Genomic DNA, 19,432 nt, shown 5'->3' with positions numbered 1-19,432 from the left:
TCAGTATTGTTTTAAATCTGAAAGCACCATTGCTATATTTTCTTTCTAAGAGATAGCAGGGCTCATTTACATTTGCAAACACAGTTGTGCCCCACTCATTAAAGGTACTTGCTCCAAAATGCACCCTTTGCACTTCCATATAGTTGTGCTTAGATATCACTTGAAATTTGAACTCATTGCAATTGCATATGTACATTTGTTTTCAGGCTTGCACATAATATTTTTATCTCTGTATCCCCCCAACAATAAGTCACTTTCAGAAGCCACAGCTTTACTATGTAACTGGAAATATAGAACACAAATATCACAAAATAATAACTCTGTTACTTGCTTCTCTGGCAAGCTAATGGATTCAAACTTCAGGGACCTACTACTGCATCCAAACAAAAACAAAAATCTCTTGCCATCCTATTTGATTTTCAGCCAACCTTACGGCAGCGCTCTATAACAGGAAGCATTATGGTTTCCCTGTGGACCTCACCTCATATTAAACCAGAGTTAAAAGCTCTGCTTGGAAGTAGACTTTATTCTTACCGGTGATAGTTGATTCTGAAGCTTCTGAAGCAGATGATATGTTATCTGAAGATTTTTCATCTGTATAATTCTGGAAGTTTGACCCATTCCTGTCATCTTCCTTTTGATCTGGTGAGGATGTAGCCGATAAATTCCTTTCCCCGCTTAATGTAGAAAATGGTCCAACAACAGTTAGCTTAGAATCCTGAGAAATACAGAGCACAAGAGTTTATTCATGAATGATGGTATTTATGTTATGGTAAATGAAACAAAACGAATATTGTTCAACAGAAATTGTTTTGAAATAGCAATGTAACAAAAGTGCAAAGATTGCTCCAGTTCTAGTTGCCCAGAGCAACCAATTAGCAGGCAGCAGATATGGTTGTGTGCTTGCAAAAGTAATTGGTTGGTGTGGGAAATTATCTTCTTTTATTGACCCACAGTGGTCACTTCCTCAGAGTATAACCTCAGTTTACAAAAATCACAACTTTATAAATAACAACAAACACCATTTTAAGGAAATTTCTTAAAATTAAAAATTATACACAAAAATAATACACACTCATTAAATCTCTAATATTATAAATATTTGCAATTCCTTTTAATTTACAAAGATAAAGCAAACCTGTGATATTCCAAGTGTACTTTTAGGTGAAAATTTTTTTTACAGCAATTACTAATATGTATAATATTGGAGATTTAATGAGTGTGTATAACTTTAAAAATGCCTTTAAAGGAACAGTTCAGTGTGAAAATAAAAACTGTGTAAATAGATAGGCTGTGCAAAATTAAAAATGTTTCTAATATAGTTAGACAAGAAGGTAATGTCTACAGGCTGGAGTGACTGGATGTGTAAGATAATAGCCAAAACACAACTTCCTGCTTTTCAGCTCTATAACTCAGAGCTAGTCAGCGACTTGAAGGGGGGCCACATCAGGACAGGAACTGATGTCACAGGGGGCTTGTCTATGATGCCGCAGGGGTGGGGCAATGACGTGGTAGGGAATAGCTTCTGAAAACCGGGCTGTCCGGGTCAAAACCGGACGGGAGGCAACCCACATAATATGCATAATTAGAGGGTTGACATGAAGGCTTGGGAAGGTATTAAGGATGATCATGGAATGAAGAAAGGAACAATGGACCTGTAAAAAATAATATATCATAAAACATTCTACATGTTTTATAGCTTTCATTATTGTGACACTATAGAGCTAAAGGGACATTTAGTTAGTTCTTGAGATTTGAGGTATATGTGCCCTTTCTAACAAAAAATAGTACACTTACATATCTGACATATTCCTTCCACTGCTGCCACCACTGCATAGAGATAAGAAACCAGTTGTGACCATTCTGTAGTCCATACCGACTTTCTCTTTCTAGCCAGCCTCTGAAACCACGTAAACAAAAATAACATCAGTCCAATACTGCATTGTACGTATGAATAAGTATTTATATAGTGCTACGAAAATACACAGCAATGTACATTTTTACAATACAGACAGGGTGGACAAATGTCATATATAAATATATATATGTGTGTGTGTGTGTCATGTGGTAAGAGATATATAATGAAGGAGGATCGATGTACAACATGAAGGTAAAAATAGGATGGTTTGTTATTATATATGAATTCATACCTAATAATGTGTCCTTCCTCCTCAGGGGTGCCTGGTTTTAAACCCAAGACTATATGACTCACCTAAGATAAAGACACCACAATTAAACAGTAACAGTTTATATTTTATTGAATTAGATTTAAGTTTTTAGCAAATGCTGTGGTGATAATGATGCTTCCAGCCCATAAACACTTATAATACACAAAAGCCATGAATATCCTGTAAATTATATCCTTATAAACGGTGAGTTCTGATGTCATTTCTGTCACATGACTCACTGAAATTTGTGTGTTATAATAAATAAAGTACCCCCTGTTGCAAAATATGAGGATATTAGAAGTTACCTCGGAGTTCCATTACCTGTATAAAAATACTCGGCCTTCAGCCTTGTGTTTTTATATGGTCATGAAACTCCTCGGTAACTTATAATATCCTTATAATTTACAAGAAGGGGTACTTTATTCACTATATTTTGCAAAGTATGTTCTAAATCAAGCACAATTACAATATGCTTCCAATACCATTTCCGCCAGATGTTGATCTTATTTTATTTGTTTTTCAGGGGACCAAGAAAAAATTATGTAAAATCCGGGAAAATGTAAAATCAGAGAAATGTGTTAAAATAACTTTTTCTTCAAGTACTGGAAGGATATAAGCACAGGAGTCTGTTTTATTTTGAGATACAATATTTACTGTGTTAATAACAAGGGTTAAACATTATATAATACATCAATTGGGAGTCCACATCTGATTTCGATCTAATTAAACCCAAGGGACTCGCCCCAGTTCTCAGGCAATAACATACAAGAAATTCCTTTATCCAAAGATAACTGTCCCAAGGCTTTTTTCAGTAAAAAAAAAGTCATTTTATTTAAAATTAGCATTAAAACTCAGATACAAACGAACCCCACCAGGCCCACCTTACGCGTTTCGCACCCTCCGGCGATTATCTTACACCTATGACTAAGCGCTGGAGGGTGCGAAACGCGTAAGGCGGGCCTGGTGGGGTTCGTTTGTATCTGAGTTTTAATGATAATATAAATAAAATGACATTTTTTTACTGAAAAAAGCCTTGGGACAGTTATCTTTGGATAAAGGAATTTCTTTTAAGGGTTAAACATTGCAGTGTTAATGTTACACTATGGGGGACATGTGCAGGGACTCTCTGTCAATCACATACACAACCTAAAGCAATAAGTGATTTGTGCAGGACTGTATAAGGGGCAGACTAATTGGAAATGACCATTTACAGGCAGAACCTTGGCAAAATATACATCTGGTTAGTATTTTAAACCTCTTTATTTCACAAATAGTAACATTCATAGAGGGAATAAAAGCAGTTTTTGGGTACATCAGGAAAAAAGTTTGATGCAAAATCTGGGAAAACATTACTTAAAATCAGGGAAAAGCACCCAATGAAATGCATTTTAAATTGGTGGGACCACAAATAAAAAATATAAAATGCAGGAACTTAAAATAGAGGGTTCGCTGTATTTATTAAAATAGAGGTTTCACTGTATTTATTTTCTCTCCTCTAAACACAGCATAGGGATACCTGACTGGGAAATTCATTTCTAATTTCAGCAGCACTGAAAGAGGCACATAGAATGGCCACAAAAGCATAATCTACTTTACTTCAGTGCTGGCATGTTTAAATTGGATTTTTTTCGCGGGCACTACTGAACAGGACACATACAGAGCTGGGGAGAGAGGAGAGGAGCTGAGAGAACATTAAAAGCAAGAATGGACACTCAGCAACTGGAGCTTGAACTGTAGAAGTAATACAAGAGGTAAAGGAAATGTCATGGAAACATTGAAAAATCAAATAAAACAAGAATGTAACTAATGCACTTGAATTCGCAAAATCTTTATTTTTTTTTTATTTATTTTTTTTTTTTTTAAGGTCAGCATTCTCTTACAACAAAAGCAGAAATATATCTAAGGCAAATTCAAAAGTTATAGAACTATACCAAAAAAAAATGCAAGGCATGTAATAAGATTAAACACTGAGCTACCTGCACTCTGACATAATCTTATTATTTTTAGATGATTGGAAAACACTGAATAGCAGAACCCTTGAAACATAAAAATTTTAAATATGGTGTTCAAATCTTGGGGATTTTCCAATTAGGCCATGAATACATTACTTATTTTTACTGCTATTTCTAGGATACACATACACAATATAAAGGTCTGCTTGATATATATGCCTGTGCAATTTTATGACTGATTGATTTGAGCTCATATTTCATCAGACAAAAAAACATCCAGAGGTTGAAAAGACTGATTAACAAATCATCATAACACTACAGCTCTTTGGTGTGTATGCACCCCTGTGGAAACAGTTGCAGTACCGGTATTGTGTTCCAGCATAATCTCCTTTTACTTTTTTGTTGGTCTGTTGACTGATCTAAAAGGACATCGTATAGTCTTAAGGCAGGCGCATACTTACACAAATTACAGGGTGTCTGATGCATATTTTGATTTGACCATTTATAAATAATTTTCACATTTTTAAGACTACTGATGTGTCCAGACTTTAATCAATAATGCATTATAAAAACTCTCCTTTAAACACAGCTTAAGCTGTCAACTAATACACTAGTAATACAGATCAAACATATATAAGCAACCTCATGTGTTGCAAACAATTTTTGTAATTCCAAACAGTGCCATATACAATTTTGTTGTGTTTAAAAAAGTGAATTAAACTCAAAATCCTTATAATGGCTTTAATTTCCATACACACAAACGCATTGGGAAAACTGAACATTCTATTCCAAATCAGAACATGAAGATAAATTTATCAAATGTGTTATTCCTTTACAGAAAGTAAAGAAAAGGGAATATTAGGATGTTCCAAAACAATAGCAGTGTCTGCATTCTTCTTTACAAACTCAAATGTTCACTGTATAAACTGAAAAATGTTTCAAGATTTTGCTTTCGTTTGAATCACTGAACTAATATTTAGTTGTATAAGCAGTGTTTCTGAGAACTGCTGGACATCTGTGTTGTATGGAGTCCACCAACTTCTGGCACCTCTTACATCCCACAATTCTTGGGTTTTGCCTCAGAAACAGCATTTTGATGTCTCCCCACAGGTTTTCTATTGGATTAAGGTCTGGAGATTGGGCTGGTCACTCCATAACGTCACTCTTGTTGGTCTGCCCATTTCAAGGACAGTTCCTCTTCAGCAGAAGACCTCTTTTTGATGTATTGAAACGGATCCATGATCCCTGGTATGCAATAAATAGATACAAAATATCCCCATATCATGATGCTTGCACTGCTATGCTTCACTGTCTTCACAGTGTACTGTGGCTTGAATTCAGTGTTTGGGATCATCTGAGAAACTGTCTGCGGCTTCTTGCTGATAGCTTGGCTTCACACAGGCGTCTTCTAGTTGTAACAGTACTCACAGGTAACTTTACACCTTCTTTGAGTCTTCGCTATTCTTCTATTCAATCGAATGGTAGTTTTCAGTTTTCTTCCCGTCTTTCAGGTTTTGGTTGCAATTTAGCTCTTATCAACTTTTTAATCACAGTAAGCTGTTCTGAACAATGTCTGGAACGACCCATTTTCAGAGAGAAATGCACTATAACCAGCATGCATAATATTTGCTGCCTTGCCTCCTTAAATAAGGGCCGTAATTAACACCTGTTTTTTTACAGAATTAATGACCTCACTAATTGAACTACACACTGCTATTATTTGGAACAAGCTATTATTTTGAATTAGCCTCAATTAATGATTCAATTATACAGAATCAGCAGCATGCATGTCATAACTGTTGGGTCTGTTGGTTTTCTATTACTCTACTACACCTTCTACTAAATTATTTGCCATGTAGAAATATAATTTCGACCAAAAACAGTGATTGATCAGGTTATTGATGTCGGAATGCTATTATTCTGAACAGAACTGTAGGTGGAAGGTTCTGCAATAACAAATTCTCTAAAGGTTGTACTGTAGTCAAGGAATGTGTTGAACCATACATTACTGTGATAAAACATTGGCAATATAATACAGAAATGCAAATTTTATTGCATGGGCCTCAGTGGACATATAGAATATGCAATCATCAGTAATGAACACAAGCCTTATTTTTATCAAGTAACCCAAGAATTCAAGAGAAGATCTAATTTTTTCATACCACCTTCATTCTCTTAGGAGTACTATGGTGATTATTATTAAAGGAACACCAAAAAAGTGTTTTAGGCATGAAAATACAATATACTATGTGCTGCACTGGTTCAACTGGTGTTTTTGCTTCATAAACTCTATTATAGTTTATATAAATCTAATGAATATCCTGTGCTCGAATGGCTGCCCCCATGGCTACACAGCAGTTTGTTTTCATAAACTATAGTAGTGTTTCTGAAGCAAACTTGCCAGTTTTACCAGTGCATGGCAACAGTACATTATGTTGCCATTCCTTTAAAACACAATTTTTTGCGGTTAGTGGTCTATTAACAACATGTATTTATAAAGCACCAACATAGTCCACAGTGATGATCAAACCACTCATGTCTATTAAGATTTACTTTGTATTCATCGGACCTCATCTATGTGGTCTTAGCCTGAAAGGATAACAACAATCTGTCACATGGATTTCATTTGATCTAAACCAATCTTTCATTTGTTCTAAAATTGACATTCGTATTTTACCTCAATTTACAAAAGACAGAGGAGAAGCATGCTTGCTGTGTTATAGGCTTCCCAGCCATCTCTACCACCTGCATAAGGTTTTCTATTAAAGGCTGTTTTGCCCCACGGGAAATAATGGCAAGCTAATAAAGGAAGAGATTACCAAGCAGTAAACAGATCCAGAGACTCCAGAAATATAATAGCGGTTAGTGATGTTATCATACATCTTGCATAAAATACCTTACCTGAAAAAGAAGATTTAAAAACTCATTGGCAAGGGCACTTTTAACACTCCATATCTGGTAATCCTCCAGTGTCAAATGTCCACTCTATAAAGTAAAAAGAGTACAAAAGAAAAATGTATTATGGAATTTGTTTTTAGTAATAGATAAATCCTTATTTTAGAATCAAATTCTGCTCCAATATAATTTGTACAGTGGTGGTTTTAGTGTAATACTGATAGGTAACATAAACTTGTCAGATTCACTAATTACTATGGGATATATTGAATAAAATCCCATCTGGGTATTCCTGACAGTTTCAACAAAATGTTATCAACTGGCAACAAAACCTTCTATGAAAGATAAAACTTTTATCTTTATCTATAATAAATGTGCCCTTTGAGTATATATAAGTAGCTTTCAAATTTGAATTTGCTACAATGTGAGAACATTTACAAAAAAACAAAAACGTATGGAACCTTAAATAATGCATGTGCATTACCTTTGTTGTATCGTGGGACTGCAGTATATTATCTGTGATGTTAGACAGATCTAAGTGCAATTCCTTCAAAAACAGAAGTGAAACAAATGAGTACAATTTATATAAAAAAATAATAATTAATTAACTATGAATTAATTAAACTACGTCAACTGCTATCATCCAAGATAAAAATGTATTTTGTAAGCCCCAAACTGGTATTTACTTAAACATTCCTTTATTTCTACTGCAAACTTTGCTAGAATGTAAAGTTTAGAAATGCTTTACTTTTATTATAACAAGTAAGCCATACTACAATAGTAGATATAAAATAACTCAAAATATAGTTTCTGTGAGACTACTCATGTGGGTACTTTGTTAAAATAGTTAACATATTATTTTAATTATATGCACTTGAACATAATATCAGTCCGTGAAGGGGTAGTTCACCTTTGAATTAACTTAGTATGATGTAGGGTGTGATATTCTGAGACAATTTGCAACGGGCTTTCATTTTTTATTATTTGTGGTTTTTGAGTTATTTAGCTTTTTATTCAGCAGCTCAGAAATTAGCAATTTCAGCAGTCTGGTTGCTAGGGTCAAAATTTACTTAGCAACCATGCATTGATTTGCGTAAGAAACTAGAATATGAATAGAGGGCCTGAATAGAAACATAAGTAATAAAAGTAGCAAAAACAATAAATTCATAGCCTTACAGAGCATTTGGTTTTTAGATGGGGTCAGTGATCCCCATTTGAACACTGGAAAGAGTCAGTAGAAGGCAAATAATTAAAAAAAACAAAATAAATAGTGAAGACCAATTGAAAAATTGGCTGTTCTATAACTAACTTAAAGGTGAACCACCCTTCTAATAATACTTTAATGTTGTAAACCCTGAGTCTTACAGGTATGGCATCAGTCCGATTATCTTTCCAAACCTCCAAAAGAGCAAGGACCATCTCTGCAAGCTCCGTGCGAGACAAAACACCATCACGATCTATGTCAAATACCTTGAAACAAACTAATTGCATGAAAACCAAATTAGCACCAGACAAGAAATAAATTGTTTTAAAAGGGGCAGTTTATACACACAATATACACATAGAATAGAAATGTCACAATATAAGGCTGATTAGTAATTAATACAGATAATTACTACATGGCAGCACAGAAACCAGTGCAACTAGCATCAGAATTTAATAATCAGCCCTGTAGCATCATCTTATATCACAGGCCAACCTCATTTTCTGCTTGGTAATTTCCGACAACCCTTAAACTTAGCTTCTCAACAGCTGCTGGAGCAAGAAGTTCAGTATATAAAATATAAAAATTTTTGCCATATTAATTTTTAGGGTTTAGTTCTCATATCACAAATAAGTCCCTAAAAAACGGACTCCTCTTTACACTATGCTGATTATTAGAAGAGGATGTAGTATGGATAAAAACAAAACAATAACCCATTAGTGCTTTGCTACAGAAAAAGGTTAATCAAAAAAAAAAAAGAAAAAAAAAAAGCGGCTGGAGAGGGGATTTCTTAGAATTACAGAGGAAGCAGACCATGCGGTCTGGGCTCCTGCCATTGGAATAATATGTTTGTTTGTATGCAACAGTGTGAATACTAATTATTGTAATAATTATTATCAGTTATCTAATTACACAAACAAGTAGATAAAAATAAACAACCCTTTAAAATGTGGGCACTTATAAAATATGATTTACTAAATGCTTGTTCAGAAGTACCTAATTTACATATTCAGAAAATGTAAAGTTTGGTGATACCTTTTATTGGCTAACTGAATAAGTAACTAATTTACATATTGTCAGAGGGAAAAAGTATTCAGCTTTTAAGGGTACCAATTTTAAAGTATAATCAGGCAAACCCAGCTGGATATAGTAGGTAAAATCTTCTGCAACACATGGGGGCAAATTTACTAAAAGGTGAACTGACTAACACAGGCGAAAATTCGCTGGCGTAATTTCGCTAGTGAAGGAGATAGACTCTAGCGTTACTTCACTCCCTAACGCCTGGTGAATTTGCTCTCTGGCGAATGGACGTAACTGTGCAAATTCACCAAGATGTGGATTTTAATGAACGTTACCTCTTGCGCCAGACTTGCCTTCGCCACCTCAGACCAGGCAAAGTGCAATAGAGTAGATAGGACTTCTTCAAAAAAGTTGAAAATTTTTCTAAGTCCCAAAAAACGCTAGTGTTTTTCCTTTTTCAGGATGATAGGCTGAAAAATAGCGCAATTTTTTTTGGGGTAACCGTCTTCCCCCCTACATTTCCTAACATATGGCACATAAACTATACACTGGGCTTATGTGTAGGGCAATATAACAACTTTTTTTAAATTTTATTAAAGTTTCCCGGGCTTGTGTAGTGTAATGTATTTGCTGCAACATATACATCCATTGAACTTTAACTTCCCGCTGTATACAAATTAGCCAATGCTATCGCAACTTCGCTTCGCACAGTAACGCTAGCGCAACTTCGTCAGCGTTCGCGCCCTGGACAACTTCGGATTTAGCTTTGTCCTGGCAAATCTACGCTTGGCGAAGTGTTGCGCTGTGAGTGAATGCCGTCGCTGACGAATTTTCAGAGGTTAGTGAATTTGCCCCATGGTTCCACTTTACTAATTACAACCAAATAGTAAAATATACAACTGGCAGGTCGGATCATTTATATCAAAACACCTAGTAATTTCATCAAAGGCCCATTTAGTAATTAGATGCAAATAGTCAAATGAGGCATATTTAATATTGGTGGTACCAGGAGGTTCAGGCTATATAATGTAAGTAAACATGAGAGAGCGTGTAAGGTCACTTGCGTTTCCTTTCATCAATTTCTTTTTTTCCCCCACTATAATTTTTTATTTTGCTTTTCCACAATTTGTTTTAAAAACTGTAGATTTCAAAGAACATTTGTGGCGGAAAAGAAACTGTAAAAAAATAAATAAATAAATAAAAGAAAAAAATTAGATTAAGATCTCTACCAGTAAAACAAGCATATTTACATTTTTGTCTCTCAGCCAGGGGTCCCCTGCAACATGCAGACAGTCCACATGAAATTTCTTTGAAGTCTATGTGATTGTCCCGGTTTTCATCAAATGCATTAAACAACCCTACAAATTAAAATATGAAAAAAGAAATGCAGATCATCAATAAGGTATCAACCTAAAGCGGGAATTCAGTGTAAATAAATAGCAATTACATAGGTGTAAGAGTTTGGTTATACACAAATGTCTTTATTTGTACTACAGTATACCCTAGATCTATGACTATAATATCATAATTAGAACAGTGCATACCTGGTGCACGTGGTCTCTTGGCTATCCGTTATAGCTTTCTGTATCCCAGTGTAATAATATAAATTATGACCATCACTAAAGTGTATACCCAGGAATGAATTGACAGTATGTTAGAGACATTAGAAATCTTTGCACATTGTCCAATTGTACCAAATGGTACAATTTTTTGTACCAGGTATATCTTGTATTCCTAGCAAGTTTTAACCGTCAATAAACAATGTATTGAACAGACAGGTTTCACACATATACACACATGGAATCTGTTTTCTAGAAAGAAGTTGTATATGAACAAGCAATTCTACATTTGTAAGCGATTTCTGCTCTACAATACTGGGATCATAACCAAGTATAGCCCATACTGATGGGAGAACTACACCACTTTTTTTAAATAGTTTGAGTAGCTTTGAGGTACAATGCTTCAGGTACATACATACAAGACCTATATCTGAAAAAATCCAGGTTCCAAGCCTAATAACAGATCCCAAGCCATTATGAGCCAGAATTACAAGCCTTTGGGCACTCAATTATTTCTACAATTAATTTCTCTGGTTTGCTGCCAAATGGGATTTTCCACGAGCAGGTTTTAAGCAAAAAAATTAAAAGCTCACATTTGTTTTAGCAACAGGCTGCTAGAACAATAGAACTTGTAAATCTGCCCCTTAAAGGAAAGCTATACCCCAAAACAATGCAGGTCCCTTTGAAATTATATTACATAAAACAGCTCATTTGTAAAATACTGCTTCATGTAAATAAACCATTTTAATAATAATAATATACTTTTTTAGTAGTATATGTCATTGGGTAATCTGAAATAGAAAATTGTCATTTTAAGAAGCAAGGGCGACCACCTGGGATCCTACGATTCACAGAGTCAATTAATGGACAAAGTTCTGTCTTTTGCTTCCATACTTCTACCGGTCACAGTTAGAGATGACCTGCCCAGAAATTCTGCAGCTCTGAGGCAACATAGAAAATATTAAAAAATGGGGGCTCAAGGGAAAAGATGTAAAAGGGCAATATTTACTTAAATATATATATTCCAGTTTGGTAAGATTATTTAATATGCCACTTAATATGATATAAACGAAATATGTTGCTTAAGTATTCATTTTGGGGGTATAATTTTCCATTAATGTCTGACCAACTAAGAGAAAGGATGCTTTATTCCCCTAAATAAAACACAGTAACCTGGCGAAAAGAAAAATACCATCCAACGAAAATGCCAGTTTATATATATAACTGAATACATTTTTGCTAACAACTTGGGTCTGATTTATGATAGTTTGTTATGGGTTACTGCACTGATGCATAGCTGCCCAATGTAAGTAAATGATCAGCAATATCTCAGGGAAGAAGAATACATTTTATTTTTCCTTCTTATAATCCATTAATTGGTAACTATAGTTTATCTGCATTAATGACTGAATACTTATGTACTCTTATTTTATACCTTCACTCAAGGACTGATGAATAGGAGGTGAAATCAAGGGGACAAACGTTTCTAAATCAAACCGTCCAGTCCGTGACTGTGCCTTCAATAACCAGTATCTTTTCTCCAGATCAATGATGTCGGACTCTTCCACTGTAAAGAAGATAAGAAAATGATACATGATAGGGTTCACTCTCAAATACAAGTTCCATGAACAAAACCTCCAAATGTTATTTTCTGAAGACTTAATAAAAACAAAAAATGATACTTACTAGAAATATATGAATTATGATAATTCTTTGTCCTTCTTTTACTGCACACTGAACTGCATGCTTGACAAAGGGGTGTGCAAAACAATGCATTTTACTAATTAACCAAGCAGGGTATTAACTCGCTTGAAATCACGCTGCTGAGCTAGTTTTATATTTGTATTACCTTGACTTTGAGGCGACTGAACCTTTAAATCACGCACTGCGCATACAACAAATGAGAGGTAGCAAGTGTGATGGTTCATTTGTTCTCAGACTTTGTTTTTTTAAAATGCCATCCTTGAACTTATTCAGAGCTTTAATCTCCCTAAATGTTGTGCTTCACCGCCCTAAAAACCCTAACACAAATCACTAAGGTGGTACTTAGGATGTCATGCATCTGTTTTCCCCCAAGAGAAAAATGAGGCAGAACTCAAATAATAGTGTTCTGTAGTCACTCGGGTCTAGCAACTTAGGGATCTGTAGCCAAAAGATGCTGGCATTTTGAGCAAACTGCCAAAACCAGGGCCCAATGTCATAAAAGTATTCTCTAAGGGGAGTCCGGATGTATGTCTGCAACATTCAGAAATTATTAATCCTATCTTCAAAACATGACATGTTGCTTCTAGACTTCAACATTTTTATAACAATAACAAACAATCTACAAATCAAGGATAAGGAAGAATAAAAAATGGCAATCAATGAGGTTAATTATATGTATAGGTAGATAAGTACAAAAATCTGTGCTTTCAACGGACAATGGTCAATTGGTTATGCTACCATCTCTACTGACCCATGAAATTAAAAGAGCAAAGAATAATGATTTAGTATGCTCACGTTAACCTTCTATTAGAAAATTGCAGAAGCAGAAACCCAAGCTTTTTCTCTGTAATAACAAAATGGTACATTGTACTTGATCCAAACTAATTTCTAATTAATCATTATAGTAAGGCCATCTCCCATAGACTCCATTTTATCCAAATAATAAAATATTTTTGATTAAATTTTTTTTCTGTAATAATAAAATAGTACCTTGTACTTTATCCTTAACCAAGATATAATTAATCCTTATAGGAAGCAAAAACCCTCTTTTGGTTTTATAAGTAATTGTTTAATAAACTTAAGGTATGATGATCCAAATTACAGAAAGATCAGTTATCCGACAAACCCAGGTCCCAAGCATTCTGGATAACAGGTCCCATACCTGTACTATAAATTAGTATGCCAGTTTTGTATTTGGTTTAAGGTTTTTTTTTTGTTTGTTTTTTTTTTAAACCTTAAAAAAAATACTGCAAAATTGTTCTTAGTGCTATTCTAAACACTTTCGCAATTAACAATTAACTATACGTTTGTAAATCAACTGTCAATATACTGCATTTAATAACAACAATGCCACGTGCTGGTCATTTCTTTACAGTCAGAAAACAGAGAAGTGTTTTTTACATTGTTCTGCTCAGGAAAGACATCAGAAGCCTCGGAAGACCTTCCTTCGCAGAGCAACATCAGAATGCACCTCTGTTTTCCTTCTGAAGGCAAATCTCTCTGACCAGCAGGTAACAATGTTAAAAAATGCATTATATTGGCAGTTAAAGAAAACTTACATAGCTGTGAAACTCAAAAATGACTCTTACTAAAAGCACCCTGAGCAATTTTACATAAATATTTTTTTTAAAGAAACAGTAACGCTGCATTTTAAAGTGTTTTAAAGTATTTAACATACAATATAATGTTAGCATGCACTGGTAAAAGCTGTGTTTACTTCAGAAAGACTATTATAGTTTATATAAACAAGCTTCTATGTAGCCATAGGGGCAGCCATTGAAGCTGGGAAAAAGGAGAAAAGGTTTACATAGCAGATAACAGTGTCCTGTCCAATACAATGGTGTTTTATCTGTTATCTGCTATGTAAACTGTGCCCTTTCTCCTTTTTTCCAGCTTGAATGGCTGCCCCCATGGCTACACAGCAGATTGTTTATATAAACTATAGTGGTCTTTCTGAAGCAAACACACAGCTTTTACCAGTTCACAGCAACAGTATATTATATTTTAATTACTTTTATACACTTTCGGTTTTTGGTGTTACTGCTTCTTTAAGGTTATTTAAGGTTACTTATCCTTTATGGGTAACAACATAATTGCTTTCCTGTAATTGGAATAGTCCTTGGTCTGTCTCTGAAACAACAGGTTTACTATAGATTTAATACCTGGAAACTGGGATAGACATAGCATTAATTTATTTGCTGCTTTTGAGGAGTGTAGGGATCATGCAGGTTTACTTGTATTGCAGTCACTGTTGCCTGGCACTAGCAATCTGTATCTGCACCTTGTGACAATGTTCATTTAAACAGCCCTTTCATTTAAAATGTAACACTACAAAAAACAGTTAACACTGTTTGAGTTTACTTAATTAAATTACCATGTAATAGCAACTTAAATGTTGTGACCTTTGTTATTGATTTAATAATAATTTATATATTTTAATATTTTTATTATGTAAAAATGTGCAGCGCCGGATATAATAAGCATATATTATGCTATATACAATAACACATACTTCAGGTATAGCTTTATGTCATCTGCAGATGATCATTGGCTCCGATTGCGGTTTTGTGAAAGCCACCTCTTTTGATAAAGGTCTTATCATATAATATACATTCATACACTGTATGTGTCACTTTTTACACGTTACCATGGTACTATACCCATCATACCATTTTATTCAAATCTAAAGGACTAACACTAAAGGACAAACACCCTTGTATGTAACCTGTGACATTTTATTTTTTATTTTTTTTTGACTGAAGGCTGTCCCCATGGCTACACTGCAGCCAATTCATATAAACACTTGTTTATTTCACATATAAACATTCTGCTTTCTAGAAAAACGATATACAAAATGCAAGATCACTTTCAGGTTTTAAAATATTCAAACAGTAATTAGACCAACTTCAAAAAGTAGAATATATAAAATGTCACTTAAATAATAAAGAACACTGGCAAAATGTTGTACAGATAAGGATCACTACATTTTGTATTTTGATACAGAGAGAGATAAAGCTTTGATCCCTCTAAAAGAGGCAATGACTTATAATATCAATGTTGCTTAAATTCGAAATAATACATTTTTAGAGTCCCATTATAGATCAATTAAACAATGTCTCTACTTCAGTGTATTTAGAGAAAATGATTTTTCACTGATGAAATAATTTGCTGGCTAAGAAAATCTGTCTCTTTTAAAGCTTTCCAAGCAGTGGGAGTAGGACTATGTGTGTGTAATGCAAATGAATGAAGGGCTGGAGCCGTTCATATTCTTTACAAAGGGCAGAGTTATTTAACCAACTAATTGGGAACCAGTACTGTGTCTTCTTGCAGTTACTGGTTTCCCTATATAATACAAGGTGCTTAAATGAATAAACTAACAAAAACTGAAAGTCTAGCTAAGGCAAGGTGTAAAATGTCTCATATCATATCATAAAGAGAATCCCAATTTAACAAGGCTGGAAGCAAAATGGACAAGATGGATTTGGCCTAGGAGCAGATACTTGAATTCAATATTTGTAAAGAGCAGGGGAGTTTAGCAAAGAGAGAATAGATTAGGTAATATATTATAGTCGGTGAAGAAGCAGGATTATCCATTAGCAACTGTCTCTATCTTTCAAAGTGCCCCAAATGCAAAAGCAAAGCAATTAAAACAATCCAGTATTGTATCCAGTTATACAAAAATGTCCATATTGTGCAGATATAAAGCAAAAATGTTGGCTTACTTCGGATGGCAGACTCTGATAATGGGAGCAGCTCTAATTCTTATACATGCTGCCTCCCCAATATTGTTGTATTAGTGTGAAGAAAACAAGAGGTAAGACATATGCAGCTAACTTGTCTTTTTATTGACTATATAGTCTAGTTTCTAGTGATGTGTGTGCCTTGAAATAGGCCAAGTTATCTTTTACTCACAATAGGTCTCTATCTGTTTAATTCCAGTGAGACGCATGGACAAATCCACTTATCCTATAATCATACTGGTGTCCGTTCATGATTACTGGGTGAATGAAGAAACAGAACCCTGCTCATTTCAGGTTATTGCCAATTGTTAAGCACTAGCCCAGCGATGGTCAGTTTGGCATTCAATACATGAAGCCCAACGTCCATTTGGCAATTGTGTACAGAAAACGGTCATGTTAAATATTCTGTACACTTTTATTTCTACCCTGAAAATCAAATTAAAGAAAAAACCCTAATTTTTTTTTTAAAGCAAATGTTAAATACTGTACATGTAATTTCCAAACAAGTTTATTATTTTTCTATGGTTTTAGAGATATAAATGTTTTGTTTTTCATAGAAGTATACTCCCTCCCTAATGATATGATAGAAGCAGGATATATGAAATGCAAATTCTTGAAGATAAATATTAAAAGAAATGCTGTGTAATAATATAAATGCACATTATCAGCCAACACGGACGAGCTATCTCTTTTGAGAAATGCAGGCTGCATAGTACACTCTTTAAAGGCAAAATTTATTTTTACACAAACCTTATTATGCAAGCTATATCTAGACAAAGGAGACACATGCTCCCAAAGAAAACAAACTTTCCCTGTAATATCAATTGCTTTGGGCAGTGCAGTGAAATGTTCAATATGCATGGGCCAATAATTATGGGTCAGAGTTTGAAAGAACCGATAGCAAACCCTTTTGTTTTTCCACCAGAAGAGAAATATATACTATATAAACACCTTAATTACAGGAACCCCAAGCACATCAACCTCCAATATTACAGGCCAGCAGAAATCTCTTTTTAATGTTTTACAGTTGTTATACATCTTCAGTCTTTTCCCTGCTGCATAATTTTCTTATAGCTAGAAAGCAAGTGAATATAGAATGAACAGATGCATGCATATATATGGCTCAGACAAACAGACACTTTACAATATTACAAAATCTGCTGAGCTATAAATAGAATAGGCATGATGCCCACTGTGATATTATTTCTATTTTTTTCTTACACTTCATTTTATAAGGTAAATGGAATACTGAGTTAAACTATGGCCAATATACCTTGCATCTATCCAGTGAAGGGAAAAGAACGAATGAGACATGCCTGTCACTGCACACACAAGGCAGATTTTGGCCAAAGAATAAAAAATGTAAACCTAAGCAATTACTAGGTTACATAAACCTCATGACAGTAAATCTTATTTATTCCTGACACTGTATACAGGACAGATGCAGATTGGCCTTTTCTCTGCCAACATTTTCACACTGGCAGAGAAAACACCATGTGCCATAGCCCTAAGCCTATAAAATACTACACATTAAACAAAAACGGATCACTTTTCTCCAAGACGTCCATTGTTCTATGCAAAAACACAAACATATATTATTGGGACACTGAAAAAAATGTCTCCCAATTCGCCTGAATCAACACCACCTACAAGTCCTGATCAGGCTAATGCAAATACTGAATAACACGCATTTGCACACACACTTGTGATTGTCACAGTCAGGTAGGGGGAGGGTAGACACAAAAAGAATCCACCAACTGCCTAGGTGCCAAGGGATAGTTCAGCAAGCACATTCACAGCAATAACTCAGCACTCACAGGACTTGCTTAAAAAAAAAATATTGTGCAAAATCTATGTTTTTCGGTCCCATATTCAGATCTTTATCAAGATAATCACAGCCTGATAAAGGTCTGAATATGTGACCGAAATGTTGATTTTGCATATGAAAAGGGATTTTTTCATTTTTTAAGCAAGTCCTGTAAGTTCTGAGTTATTGCTGTGGTGATATATATATTCCCAAATCCAAGATGCACACCCGTTGACTAGGTTTTTGCCCAGGTGCCAGCATAAAGGATATATAGAACATAAAGCAGGATGCGGCACTCACAGGGTTAGGAACACTCACGGGTAAAACTTCAAGAGACTTTATTCATCAAATATTTTCTACTATTTACAACAATGAGAAGCACAGGGGATTTGATCTGCAAGTACTTCTTTACACAAACAACGGGGCAGATTTATCAAGGGTCTAATTGAAAATTTGAATTTCAAGCTATTTTTGTGTACTTTGACTAGGGAATAGTCCAAATTCGATTTGAAAAAAATTTAAAAATTCAAATATTGAGATTTATTATATACGCTTCTCTTTAAAACTTCAACCATTTGCCATCTAAAACCTGCAGAATTGTTTTAGCCTATAGGGGACCTCCTAGAACCTATTTGGAGTCAATTGGTGGAATCAAACTTTTTTTTTTATTTTTTTAAATAATTTGAATCAAATTAGATCGAATACAATCTTACTTTGGTTCGAACGATTGAATACAGCCTATTCACCAGGAAAGAAAACTTTGATTTTTTTTTTTTTTACTTTCAGTTGGTCTTTTTTTTTTACTCAAATCTCGAAGTTATGTGAAAAACTCCCACTACTTCGAAATTTGACCCTTGATAAATCTGCCCCTAGGACTCATTGCATGTATGGCGTAAATCTCAGAGAAGTGCCAGAACACAGTAAAGTAGCCAGTCATTTGCTTTAATGGAAACGACATGACAGAAAACAAAAAAGACCGGCTTCAAAGGCAGGTTTGAACGATTCTTAACCAGGCGAAAAATGCTGGTAGACAATATGCCTTGTGTGCCATGAGTTACAGAGTTCTGTTCTTTTTTTTGTTACATTATAATTATGCTTTTAATTATAAGGCCCCAGAATAACATACATTTCCCCTGCTTTGAGTATCACGTAGTTTCTAGATCACAAGCTAAAACAGCAACTCTTTTCAGCTACCCCCTTTTCTGAGCTCTCCTCTCTTTGACAGGGAAGACAGTCAAAGATGTGTCTACTGTGCGTGGTTGCTGCCTCTGCTCCAATGTAAATCAATCAGGCATTCACAGTCAAAGACAGGAGGAGAGCTCAGCTCAGAGGACCACGAGACATCCCTTTCCTAAACTAATAAACCCTTCACACACAACCAGT

General features: G+C 34.7%; 1 protein-coding gene across 2 annotated transcripts in view; it reads right to left on the bottom strand.

Moving 5' to 3' along the window:
• usp32.S (ubiquitin specific peptidase 32 S homeolog) overlaps window positions 1-19,432 on the bottom strand; it is a 101,437-nt gene that overhangs the window by 33,373 nt on the left and 48,632 nt on the right. For both annotated transcript variants that reach the window (XM_018249615.2, XM_018249617.2), the window contains exons 6-13: window positions 12,234-12,365; window positions 10,490-10,597; window positions 8,381-8,496; window positions 7,500-7,562; window positions 7,022-7,105; window positions 2,151-2,212; window positions 1,798-1,900; window positions 535-718 (exon numbers count right to left, since the gene is read on the bottom strand). In XM_018249615.2, the coding sequence (XP_018105104.1) occupies window positions 535-718; window positions 1,798-1,900; window positions 2,151-2,212; window positions 7,022-7,105; window positions 7,500-7,562; window positions 8,381-8,496; window positions 10,490-10,597; window positions 12,234-12,365 (852 nt within the window). The remainder of the gene's footprint in view (window positions 1-534; window positions 719-1,797; window positions 1,901-2,150; window positions 2,213-7,021; window positions 7,106-7,499; window positions 7,563-8,380; window positions 8,497-10,489; window positions 10,598-12,233; window positions 12,366-19,432) is intronic.

Source organism: Xenopus laevis, chromosome 2S (assembly GCF_017654675.1).
Source record: "Xenopus laevis strain J_2021 chromosome 2S, Xenopus_laevis_v10.1, whole genome shotgun sequence".
NCBI lineage: Eukaryota > Metazoa > Chordata > Amphibia > Anura > Pipidae > Xenopus > Xenopus laevis.
Note: the sequence above shows the minus strand (reverse complement) of the source record. Positions and strands in the feature narration are given on the sequence as shown.